Below are 12772 nucleotides of genomic sequence, written 5' to 3'. Positions count from 1 at the left end.
GTCTTCTGTTCACACCTTTGCCAAGTTTTATAAGGGGGATGTTTTGGCATCTGCGGATGCTGGTTTGGGGCGCAAAGTGTTGCAGGCGGCCGTTTGAGGGAATTTTTTTGTTTAGTTGGGTTTGTTGTTTCTGTTGGCCCACCCCTCTTTTTTGGTACTGCTCTGTGACGTCCCTACAGTACATGATCTCCGATCTGTTCCCTGTGTCCTTCAATGAACGGGAGAGAAAATAGGATTTTGGTACTCACCGTAAAATCCTTTTCTCTCCGTTCATTGAAGGACACAGGGCCCGCCCCTCTATGTGGGTGTGTACTCCTTTACTGCTTGTTACTAAACTGGAGACTTCTCAGTAGGTGGGGGGTTTGGCCACCGGCAGGGGCCGCCCCTAGGCTGTAATTGGTCTTTAGTTTTTTTGTGCCTAGCGTCCTTCTCCTGCAGGTGGCGATATTACCCTACAGTACATGATCTCCGATCTGTTTCCTGTGTCCTTCAATGAACGGAGAGAAAAGGATTTTACGGTGAGTACCAAAATCCTATTTTTACATGTTTCTCTTTCAAATTTTCATAAATACTATATTTTTTACAACTGTTAGCAGTCAAGTTGAATTGTGTTTTTCACCACATGCAGCACAAAACAAACATGGTAATGCTCAACTAGTTTTACTAAGTAAGTTAGACTGTATTATGCCTCCTGTGAGTGTTTCATGGTTCAATGTGTTGTTTTCAGATTTGGCTGTACATCCTGAAGAACAGAAAAGGGGAAGACGGCAGTGTCTTGTTGGAGCACTCTATAAAGAAAGCCGTTCATTTTGGACTGCCGGTAAGTCACTTAATATTGTTGGTATATGTGAGTATTTGTAAAGCATATTGGCGTGGATAAACCTTTACCACCAGCACTAGTCTCCTAGGTTTAAAAGGGAAACATACTCTAGTTATACCACTATCACACTAGTGAGTTGCAGTAACATGCGGTACAACAAAGCACAGTGCATTGCAGAGCCATTCTTTTTGCCAATGCATAATAACGTACTTGGGTTGTAGCACACCACAACGCACCAATGTAAACCATCTATGCATTGTAGTGTGGTGAAAGAAAGTGATTCCTGTGATTTTTAACTGATTTGTGGTGCCATGGCACCTTTTATGCTAACTTAATTGGCTGCTTTAAGCAAAGCACACACAGTACCACTGCACATTTCCTTGAATGGGCCCTAAGGGGAACACGGACAACAATAAAATACCGACAGTGGATCTAACCTTTCTCCACTTACCAAAAATGTTTCTGTTGCCGCTTGTGTGCTGGTTGGAATGGTTCAGCTCACTTCCTGTCCTTGTGACCACAATGAAATAAAAGGGAAATTATTTCAAAGGGGCAACTAACCACAATACGAACCTGATAGAGATTTGTTTTTTCTTTTTAAACAAAGTTTTGACTGAAATTTCACTTTAAAACACATCAAAAGGGAATGTATCAAAACTGGAGCAGACAAAATCTAGAGCATCTATGCATGGCAACCAATCGGGCTTCTCTCTTTCATTTTCAAATCTTAACTGAACAAACTGAAGAGAGAAGCTGATTGGTTGCCATGCATAGATGCTCTAGATTTTGTCTGCTCCAGTTTTGATAAATTCCCCCCATTATATCCAGATATATATTAGATCTTCTGAAGTTTTTAGCTGAGCTCCCTTTTGAAATGATTGCTGACAGTGGCTGATTGCAGCCAGTTGGCTGGCTGAGGTCACAAGATATGAGATCTCTAGAGATGCAGTTTCTGCAGTTTTACTGCTCTGTATTTACATCTCTCTCCTGCTTCTACATTGCTTGCCACCATTTCACCGAAGACGAGATCTGTAGTAAGTGGTTGGTTTACAGCAGGGGGTAGGTGACCTTGGTACTCCAGCTGTTGTCTAAACTGCATGTCCGATGAGGTATTGGAAGACGTTGACAGCCACAAGCACTCCCAGAGACAGAAGAATGATGACATTTCTAGTTTTACCACAACTGGAGTGCCTAGGATGCCTACCCCTGGTTTACAAAGTAGAACATGTCATCTTTGCAAGGTGAATTTTCACTTGGCTTTGCAAGTGAGATAAAGCTGAGCTAATTCCATTCATTCACGTGCAAGCACAAATCCTGTTTTGTAATTTTATCTTGGTGCTTGGTAGATGAATCTAAGTGAAAGCTCACTCTTCAAAGAATACCTAAACACGTGCAAATTACAAAACAGGATTTTTGCTTGCATATGATTTGAAATCAGCAAAGCTTTATCTCATTCAGTAAACTAAATGAACATTTTATTTGCAAAGTGAAAATTCACTTCGCTTAGTGAATGTGGTGAAGCTGTGCTCTTGATATTGAAAGCCCTGAATCTCGGGTAAGGAAGCAAAATCATATTTTTATGACATGCATGTACCTTTTCAGATCCAGTTTTCTTGATGACTCTGAACTGTTTAAATATCTCCTGTGTTTGTGTATACTCTTCTCTGAACCGGTGTATACTCCTATAAATAATTATCTGTCTTTGCTAGTATCTGGCCTCTCTTGGCATACAGTCTTTAGTTCAGCAAAGAGCTATTGCAGGCAAGACTGCGGATAAATTGATGGATGCCTTGAAAGATTCTGACCTCCTGCACTGGAAGCACAGTCTATCTGATCTGATTGACATCAGCCTTGCTCAGAAGACTGCAATATGGAGACTGTATGGTCAGAGGTATGACTGCCCTGTAGCATTTTTCTCATACTTGTATGTGAGCTAGTAAGCAAGGCTGAACTGATTAGCAGTTTTCTTATATCAGACACACCGTATGAAAAATCAAGCTGTGTCAACTGAATCTACATGCAGTGCCACCTTATGACTGCTGTGTCCTAAAATTTGGCTGGGATGTAAATGGGTTGGAACTTGATCAGATTTGGTTAGTTGTATACATAGCCTAAGTTGAAGGTGGGGCTTGCAGTACCAGAGTCACATGGATGGATATGCTAGAGCTCTTATTCTCAACATTTTTTCAGTGTCGGCATCCTTTAAAAGTTTGCAGAAATATTACACTAATCCCTCTCTCCCTGGATTAGTGCAATTCTTTTTCCATGGTGCTGGAGGCTGGGCTGCCTGCACCATGGAAAGGCATGATGCTGTGTGAAAATTTTAAAGCACCCCTGAGGTAGCCAGGACACACACCGGGGCTCATAAATACACCTAAAGTGGCATTTTTTTATTGTGCAATAGGGTCATTTATGCATTTATTTATTTAAAAGTTTGTATTATACTTTCAGTATTGTGGGATTTTACCCTTTCAAACTGGTCTATATATCTGTCCTGTGAAATGGATTTAATTGTCAGTCTTAATTATGAAAGCTGTCATTGCTAATGTCCTTCTAAATCTGCTAGCTTCAGTACTTTTTGACCTGGAATAAGCATGGAGAAAGTACATTATATTCATTCTCCAAGAGAGCTCAAACGCTGTATCTTTTGTTAGGGCAGATGATGAAGCAGCCATCTTTGGCATGCTTAGTAGAATATCATAATAGGAACCAATTTAGACAGGAGCCAGTTAACCTTCCAGCTCATTTTTTGGATTGTGGGAGGAAGCCAGAATACTTGGAGGAAACCCACATAAGTACAGGACGAAAACATATAGTGTCCTGACCAGGGCTCAGACCGAGGACCCCAGTGCTGCAAGGCAGAAGTGCTAGCCACTGAGCCACTGCGCTAGTCAGACCACATGATCTGCATACTTAATCTAGGTCTGTGACTCAAAGTAGAGAATTTGTGGATAAAAAAGACAGTCAGGAAAAGCATTTTCAGAATGAAATATTGGGATTGGTAGCCTCAATATTTCTCCATACAGTTTCAATTAAGCCTTGAAGGTGATATTGTGCCTTTTTGTTGCAGCACCATGGCATTGCAGCAGGCACAGATGCTCCTTACTATGAACAGCCTGGATGCTGTTAATGTGACTGTCCAGCAGAACAATACTGAGCCATTCGCTGTAGTTCTGTGTCATCTTGCAGAACTTCATGCTGAGCAGGTGAGTTTCATACTTGAATCTTATTGCTAATGTACAAGACAAGGTTTCTCTCCTCTTTGTTTATATACAATTGCATAGTGTGCAGTGCTGTATATGCCTTCATTACTACAGTTTTTAATAGAGCGTAGTGGCTGCTCTTGTGCGCACGCCCATTCACGGCCAAAAGCATTCCTGTGTCCTACTAGATTGATGAAGAAAAATCAATCCTACATCTTTGTACTCTTAAAATGTATCGCAACCCAAAAACAGAAATGTATTATATGTCAGCTTACCAGTCCTTTAAATGTGGTAGCTGCATTACTTTTCTTTTTATATTCACCTGGTGATCTGGCGAGTAACACACTTCCTGTCTGTATCATATCTGTCATCCCAATAATGAGCTCTTCGTTGACATTTAAGTAATGAGCATTTAGGCACCAGTATGAGCCTTAGTTTTAGAGGTAATTGGGTTTGGAAGCACAGTAATATTTGATTGCAGAAATTCACTCACTAAATTTCTGGCAGGATCAACAAGTATTTTTTGCACTTACTATAGAAGAGCTATAAAACACTTTTAACTGTATATTTACCAGACCAAAAGGGAACAAATAAGAGAAGCTCATTGTTGGGGTTTACACACACTTTATGTATAATCATTTATATTTACAGGGCTGTTTTTCTGCTGCAAATGAGATCTTGAAACATTTAAAGGAGAGATTTCCACCTGGCTGCCAGCATGCAAAGGTAAGCACATTTTAATAGTTTGTTTTTAGGTTGCCCATTGCTATTAGCTGATTGTTGGGAAACATCAAGAAACCAATATAAAATAATGTGTGCAACATTTAGAGTCTATTTACATGCAGAATGTTTTTATTTTTGGATGGCGTGTGGATGTATAGTTTCCCTGGCAAGTTCTTATTGCTGTCTATGTTCCTGCTAGGTAGGTTCGCTCTCTCTCGGTACTGGTGACCATTGTCTTTGGTACAGAGAGTGATGGAAAAAACAAAATTTTAGAGTCGTCACCAGAGCAGCGGTGAGGGTAAATTTTCCAATGGGCGCACAAATGTTCAGTTGAGGGTAATTTTCCCTTGGTTTTTGTTTCTTTGAGAGAGATTTCCTCTCGCGTTCTTGTGTGTCTCTGTGGAAGGCAAGGAAGAGAAATCTTCCCAATGGAGCACGGGAAGCAAAAAAATATATTCTTACAGGTTTTACCTAGAGGTGTGCCAAAATGAAATTTTCAGAACAGAATGACACCCAAATGACACCCGGGTTGGAGAGCTCAGTCTCAACTGACTCCTCCCCCGCACGGCCTTCTGTGACAGCTGTCTTCGCCCCCGCACCATCACTCTCCTGATCTGTCACAGGAGGCTGGGCGGTGTGACACACCAGCCGCTCACACCACTCTCCTCCCCCGCACAGCTTGGCCTTCTGTGAGCGTTCTCTCCTCCCTGCTGGACGCTGTGCTGAGGGGGCGCAGAGCAGTGCCCAGCGAGGAGGAGAGAAACCAGGGATGCGCTGCAATTTCGGCCACAAAAGTGCCATTTTTGGTCGATATGTTTCGGCCGAAATTTTGGTGCATCCCTAGTTTTAACCCTTCACTGTGGCTATTAAAGTAAAAAGTAATATATTGTACCTACAGATCATATCTTGTGTAATAATACACAAATATTATCTCTATGGTCCACATTTGTTGTTGCTTGACACCTCTGCTCTTTTTATCCATACAACCATTATCTTTGTTTTTATTTTTTTCTCACCAATTGTTATTGTTTACTATGTTAAGGTAATGAACCTGAAATATAAAATGTCTGAAGTGTTTTCACAGCAGCCAATCAGCTTTTTCATTACTAGGGTAGATTAGAAAATGAAAAGGAGACGCTTGACCGCGAAGGAAGAAACATTGACCACTCTTTCAGAAGTTTAATGCAAGAGTCTCAAGAAATATAGTAGCATTAGAGATTAACTGCATGTTTTTGATGAAGGCTTTCCATTGCTGTCACTCAATTATTAAGCCCAATATAATTGCATTACCCACTCTTTTGTGTTAACTTGATCTCTTCCAGCTTTGGATGTTGTTTGATCAGAAAATCCAGTTTAACCGAGCAATGAATGATGGGAAATATCACCTGACTGAATCGCTTGTCACGGGAATTACTGCTCTTGACAGTGTGGAGGGATTGTACAGGTTTGTAAGGCAGCTTGTCTATCCTATCTTGGTTTTAACTTGGGTCAGCTTGTCTATCCTATCCTATCCTGGTTTTATCTTGGGTCAGCTTGTCTAACCTAACCTGGTTTTAACTTCGGTCAGCTTGTCTATCCTATCCTATCTTGGTTTTAACTTGGGTCAGCTTGTCTATCCTATCCTGGTTTTAACTTGGGGCAACTTGTCTATTCTATTCTGGTTTTAACTTGGGTCTGCTTGTCTATCCTATCCTATCCTATCCTATCCTATCCTGGTTTTAACTTGGGGAAGCTTGTCTATCCTATTCTGGTTTTAACTTGGGTCAGCTTGTCTAACCTAACCTGGTTTTAACTTGGGGCAGCTTGTCTATCCTATCCTGGTTTTAACTTGGGGAAGCTTGTCTATCCTATCCTATCCTGGTTTTATCTTGAGTCAGCTTGTCTATTCTATTCTGGTTTTAACTTGGGGCAGCTTGTCTATCCTATCCTGGTTTTAACTTGGGGAAGCTTGTCTATCCTATCCTATCCTAGCCTGGTTTTATCTTGGGTCAGCTTGTCTAACCTAACCTGGTTTTAACTTGGGGAAGCTTGTCTATCCTGTACTGCTTTTAACCTGGGTCAGCTTGTCTACCCTGTACTGCTTTTAACCTGGGTCAGCTTGTCTACCCTGTACTGCTTTTAACCTGGGTCAGCTTGTCTACACTGTACTGCTTTTAACCTGGGTCAGCTTGTTTACCCTGTACTGCTTTTAACCTGGGTCAGCTTGTCTACCCTGTACTGCTTATAACCTGGGTCAGCCTGTCTACCCTGTACTGCTTTTAACCTGGGTCAGCTTGTCTACCCTGTACTGCTTTTAACCTGGGTCAGCTTGTCTACCCTGTACTGCTTTTAACCTGGGTCAGCTTGTCTACCCTGTACTGCTTTTAACCTGGGTCAGCTTGTTTACCCTGTACTGCTTTTAACCTGGGTCAGCTCTACCATCCTATCCTGGTTTTAGCTCTAAAGAAAACAAAAATATCCCTTTCCATTATATTAACTCTGTGTAGTTCTGTGTAATACAATTAATAGCTCTGTCTATTCCATTTATGCTTTTGCTTCTTAAAAGCGTTTTCTACTTACAAGGCTTCCTGTGAGCCATATTGTAAATGAAATATAATGCATATGACTGTGGGGTGTCCTATATCATGTCTTCAAATGGCCACTTTACCTTTTTGTCAATATATCCTGTTTGAGTTATCTAGTAGTGGTGAGCCCCAGGCACATAATGTATCCTGTGTGTAAGAAACATTTCTGTGTGAACATTGTGTTTTTTTTACAGGAAAGCCATTGTTCTGAAAGCACAACACCAAACAGCAGAAGCTCATAAAATTCTCCAGGTGCTTTTAACTCACTGCCAGAAAGTAAAGAACATAGAGATGGTTATACGGTAAGTGGGAGTTGGTGAGTCACTGTCAGTTTTTTTTCATGATGAGTGCCTTTTAGCACACTTTTCTTGTCAGATGTCATTCTGTGCTTCACAATTTCCAATTCTGCTCATTTTTAAAGCTCCTAGTGTAATTTAAGAAGGATATGACCATTTTTCATATATTAAATTGGATTTTTAACTGTTCTGTATCACTTCCTCTTGTATCTCCATCTGACAAGTCTTTTTTTAAAGAGTATTTGTTGTAGTCCTACTTATTATCTGTGGACCTTTTGTCTATTTCAACTGTATTATTATTCTAGACCATGGGTGGGCAACTCTGGCCCTCCAGCTGTGCTTTAACTACAAATCCCAACATGCCTTTGCCTCTTGGAGTCATGCCTGTAACGGTCAGTCTTGCAATGCTTCATGGGACTTGTAGTTCCACAACAACGGGAGGGCTGGAGTTGCCCACCCCTGTCCTAGACCTATTGACACACGCACATATATATTTTTTGTTGCACATAGAAAACCACTTTTATTATTCTCAAACCTTTTATAAATTAGTAAATACATGGGCCCCACAATGTCTGGTGTCTGTGTTTGAGTCACATGGGACACTGGCCATTTTCACGTACTAGTCTTCTGGCCATTGTGAAGAAGTAGATACTGGTGTCTGTATGTGTCTAGCTAGTGGGCTAGCAAGTGGCTTAAAATGTCGGGATGAAAACAGGAACACTTGGCAGTTCGACTATAAGTTGGAGTAAACAGAATGTTACTATTTGTTGCGGGTTTTTTTTGTTCTCTTTTGCTTTGTGGATATTGTTGTGTGTTCTTCTGTGAGAGTGGATTTTTGGCCATGATACCTGATAAAAGGTGCAGTCTACAATTTTATTATGGAAAGGCAACAATCTAACTCTTTAACTGTGGACTACAGTTTACACATCATTGATCGTTTCACTTCCTTATTACATTGCTTTATAGGTATACCGAAATTATGAATAAGATAGTGTACAGAGACCTACATATTGCTTGTGCAAACCAACCTCAATGCCTCATACTCTGCTGCTGCAGATTGCTAGTCTTATGGTCTACAGTTTCCCTATTACATACAGCTGTTATTCCAGAGCCTGACAGGTACTCTTGAAATATGTGAGCCATTTTGTTTAACTTATAATAATTATGCAGTTTTCTAAGGCAGTCATGGTAAATGTATTCATGCAGAATTGATGATGAAGTTGTGTTGGTTTCCAGGGTCCTTCTGTCCCTAGCAGAGCTGTACTGGAGATCCTTCAGTCACCCGGTGGCACTTCCTGTGCTGCTACAAGCTCTCGCTCTCTCCAGGGAGTACCGACTCCAGTATTTAGCATCTGAGACAGTGCTCAATTTGGCTTTCTCACAGGTAAGGAAGACAAATTTACTGTGTTTCCATATAAACCTAAGCAGAGTGGGCTGTATGTATGTTTTAGGCCCCTTACATACATACCTTTTTAGTTTATTTCTGAGTAGATCTTGCATACACTTAATGCTTTAAGCTAGCCATACACTATACAAATAGGTTGTACAATCCTTTTTAGCTTTTCCAAAACCTTGCAATATATAGGCATACCTAAACAATCAATTCAATCTATCCAGCCAGGCAATCCTTTGCACTACGTATTTGATGGTAGATCTAAAGGAGATTGTACAATCAGAATGTGAAGTAACAGCTTTTAGGCTGTGCACAGACAGATCCTGATGAAAATGATGAGTGGTGAGCTATCTGCACAACCATCAACCTATTGTGTTCCATACAGAAGAGAAGGATCCGCACCTCACACAGAATGTTTCCATCCTGGAATACCTCATCTTTTGACAAAACCTTCTGACAGGTTAAAAGGGGTTCTTCCCTACCCCTAATTAATCACTATAGACCCCACTTGTCCCTAAAATGCTTAGATTGGGTTATGTATGACTTTCCTTATCCAAGAACATGAACATCTCCAGAACAAGAACTTTCACAGAAGCCCAGTCTGGTTCCCTTTCAGCCAAACTGTATGTAATTGTCCGTTTATCTGTCGGTGTACCCCTAGTTATTTGGTTGTAAAGTAGGGGAGAGAGATAAGCATCAAAAATCTTATTTCTCATTCAAGTAAGCTATGGGAGTTTCACGTATTGTGCATAATCCCACTTAAGGTTATGCACAGTATAACCTTAACCCCTTCATGACTGAGGCCTTTTTTCATTTTTTGTTTACATGTTATAATCCACATTTTAGGCCTGAAAATAACTTAAAAATCCCCAAATAGTATATATTTTCTGAAAGCCAAGACCCTATAGAAACAAAATGCTGGCAAATTTTTATGTTGCACGATATTAGCGCACCTCCTTATCAAACCCCAAAATTTAAAAATGCACTCAAATGCCCCCAAAACAATACCCATTTAAAAAAAATTAAATATAAAAGATGAGGTTGCAATGCGTAAATAGATACCCAACATGACCAGGTTAAAAATTGTGTGCGTCCGTGAAACTGCAACAAAATTCAGTACCCCAAAAAGTCCATAGACCTGTTTTGGGGTTTTTTGTTTTTTTTTGCTTTAATTGCTATCACATAGGGGGTCCTACAAGCCCCCCATGTGATAGCATATTGGCAGTGACAGGTTCTCTTTAAGGTGATACTGGGGTTCCAAAAGACCCGTGGTATCACCTTTACACCTGAAATAAGCTATTGAAGTGCCTATTGCACTTCAATAGCTTATTGCTGCCAGTTACTCACCTTTTGAGGAGGGAAAGGAAATAAGCTAACTTTATCTTCTTGGCAACAAGACAGACAATTGCCAGAGCTTGGAAGCAGCCAACGTTGCTTGTTTCGGAGGTCAGGCAACAGGTCATGGGTATTATGGTTCACGAGAAGCTTACGGCTATCCTACACGACTCGTACGCCTCCTTTCAGAAAACATGGTCACCCTGGCTGGACTATGTACAGCCAACGGGACTGGATTGCGACTTATTGGCCCTTTGATCAGGACTCACCTGGTCGGGGTGACGTGGCCCCCCTCAATTCCCTTTGCAGCCCCTTTTTTTTTTCTTTGTCCTTTTCTCTTATCCTTTCTCCTTTCTTCCACCTACCTCCTAGGTTCCTCTGGTGTCTTTTAGAGCCTGCCACAGGTGATATGGAGTGATGGCACGGCGTATAGTCTACAGCTCTACTTACCTTATTCGTGAGGCCTCGCTGGCGTCCTGAAGCAGCAGCAGGTAGCTGGCGACCCCGCTTCAGGTCCCAAGCAGACTAGCCCACCCACTACGCACATGTTATTTTGGTGCTTTCTGATTTCACAATGGCTTATGGGGGCGGGGGTTGGTTTCTTTAGTTTTCATATTCTGTTTAAATTTGTACTGATACATTTCATTGGCTCTTCTAAAGCTGACTCACTATAGCTCACCAATATGCCGTTATATTGATGTAACGTGATGTTTTACCACGTGAAACTTTTGGTACTTATTCCTTCTGGATGGAATGTATTTCTGTACTTCCTCAATAAAAATATTTATACAACAATAGCTTATTTCTGGGCTTCAGGAGCCCAACAATGACAGCTATGGGACCAGAAGTGATGTATCTGCATCACTTCTGGTTCCATGGTACGGGGAGGAGATTGGTGAATGGAAGCCACCAGAATCGCTTTACAAATGTAAACAGAGTCCTGGCGGCAAAAACAGCCGGGAGTCTGTTTAAACGGGCCCGATGCAAGTGACATACACTGTACATCACTGGTCATGAAGGGGTTAAGGTTATGCACAGTGTGAAAAAGGAATTGACTACAAAATGTGTCCAACATCATCCCTGTGATCTTATTGTTAAAAGATCTTCCCTTATTTGAAAGGATTTGACACTATAACGTTGGTAATAAACATAATACGTTTGATCTTTTTTAAGCTAATGCTTGGAATCCCGGAGCAAGCCCTGAATATTCTACACATGGCAATAGAGCCCATTCTGGCTCATGGAGCAGTACTAGATAAGGGAAGGGCTATGTTCCTTGTTGCCAAGTGTCAAATAGCATCAGCAGCCTCATACAGTCCTCAGAAGAAAACAGAAGGTAATCATTCTTAAACTCTTGTCATAAGAATTTCTGTGTATGCATCTTGTAAACTCATCTGCTCTCCAGCAACAAAAGCAACCCAGTTATGTACCCTTGCATGCACTCATTTTTGCATTCCACTTCTTTAGAGATCTGTAAATGGAAAGCAAAGGCAATATGTGAGATTTATATTTCTTGACCATATTTTGTTTTTTAAATAATATACATTTATGTGTATTGGTTTTGAATAAAATACATAAACTAATAGGGTTTATGGTTCAATCCTATTTTATGTAAAGCTAAACTCCATGCAAAACACACAATTGAAATGCGTATATAAATAGCTGTTTTGCCTAACATAGGATTTGTATTTCTGCCCATACAGTACTGAGATTTACATAGCTCTGCCACGCAGCAGAGCTGTGTCTACCAAGGCAGGGGACCGATCTCTCTCTGCTGCAGTTTGTTTCATTTACAGGTTTCCTCACCGCCCCACACCCACTGAATACAGCTCTGCTGGACAGACTGTTCAGGGACTTCAAGAGACAGATACTAAGTACTTACCCTGCTTGCATTTGAACATGCATTTACTGAAATATAAATGGTCACAGAGCTGCATTAGTTTGTGTCTTTTTATATCTGCCTCGAGTTCTGCTTTAAAGAAGTGCAATGGTTAAGCGCTTGTTTTGGTCTAGGGCAATGATGGTGAACCTATGGCACAGAGGGTACGCAGAGGCCCCTCTGGTGGCACGCGAGCCTAGGTACTGTTTGCCGGGGCCCGCACACTCCAGGTTCTCACCCGGGGTGCTCTGCACGGGTCTCTATGTCACATTAAGTTTTTAAAGATGGCCATCTTTAAACCTTGCAGGTGCCCAGATCCTATTTAATATATTGCCGAACCAGCAGTATATTAAATGAAAATCATCCCGTGGAGGATCAGAATGATCTGCATCTCTCGCTGATGCAGACCATACTAAATCACTCCTTCATGGTGCCGCTGCTCACTGTAAGGAGCGATTAGTATGGTCTGCATTAGCCAGAGATGCAGATCACACCGATCCTCCTGTGTGTGTGTGTGTGTGTGTGTGTGTGTGTGTGTGTGTGTGTGTGTGTGTGTGTT

At 41.2% G+C, this 12772-nt stretch overlaps 1 protein-coding gene across 3 annotated transcripts in view; it reads left to right on the top strand.

Annotated features, from left to right (window-relative positions):
* The window catches only part of ANAPC5 (anaphase promoting complex subunit 5), a 47518-nt gene that overhangs the window by 31850 nt on the left and 2896 nt on the right, over positions 1–12772 (top strand). For 2 of the 3 annotated variants that reach the window (XM_018557543.1, XM_018557534.1), the window contains 8 exons: positions 728–820; positions 2530–2711; positions 3891–4026; positions 4675–4749; positions 6069–6190; positions 7505–7612; positions 8843–8990; positions 11508–11670. In XM_018557543.1, the coding sequence (XP_018413045.1) occupies positions 728–820; positions 2530–2711; positions 3891–4026; positions 4675–4749; positions 6069–6190; positions 7505–7612; positions 8843–8990; positions 11508–11670 (1027 nt within the window). The remainder of the gene's footprint in view (positions 1–727; positions 821–2529; positions 2712–3890; positions 4027–4674; positions 4750–6068; positions 6191–7504; positions 7613–8842; positions 8991–11507; positions 11671–12772) is intronic. The other variant, XM_018557552.1, reaches the window with a different exon arrangement.

This window comes from Nanorana parkeri, unplaced genomic scaffold, assembly GCF_000935625.1.
Source record: "Nanorana parkeri isolate BGI_ZX_2015 unplaced genomic scaffold, ASM93562v1 scaffold13, whole genome shotgun sequence".
NCBI classification, from domain to species: Eukaryota; Metazoa; Chordata; class Amphibia; order Anura; family Dicroglossidae; genus Nanorana; species Nanorana parkeri.
The sequence above is the reverse complement of the archived record's forward strand: the minus strand, read 5'-3'. Positions and strand labels throughout refer to the sequence as shown.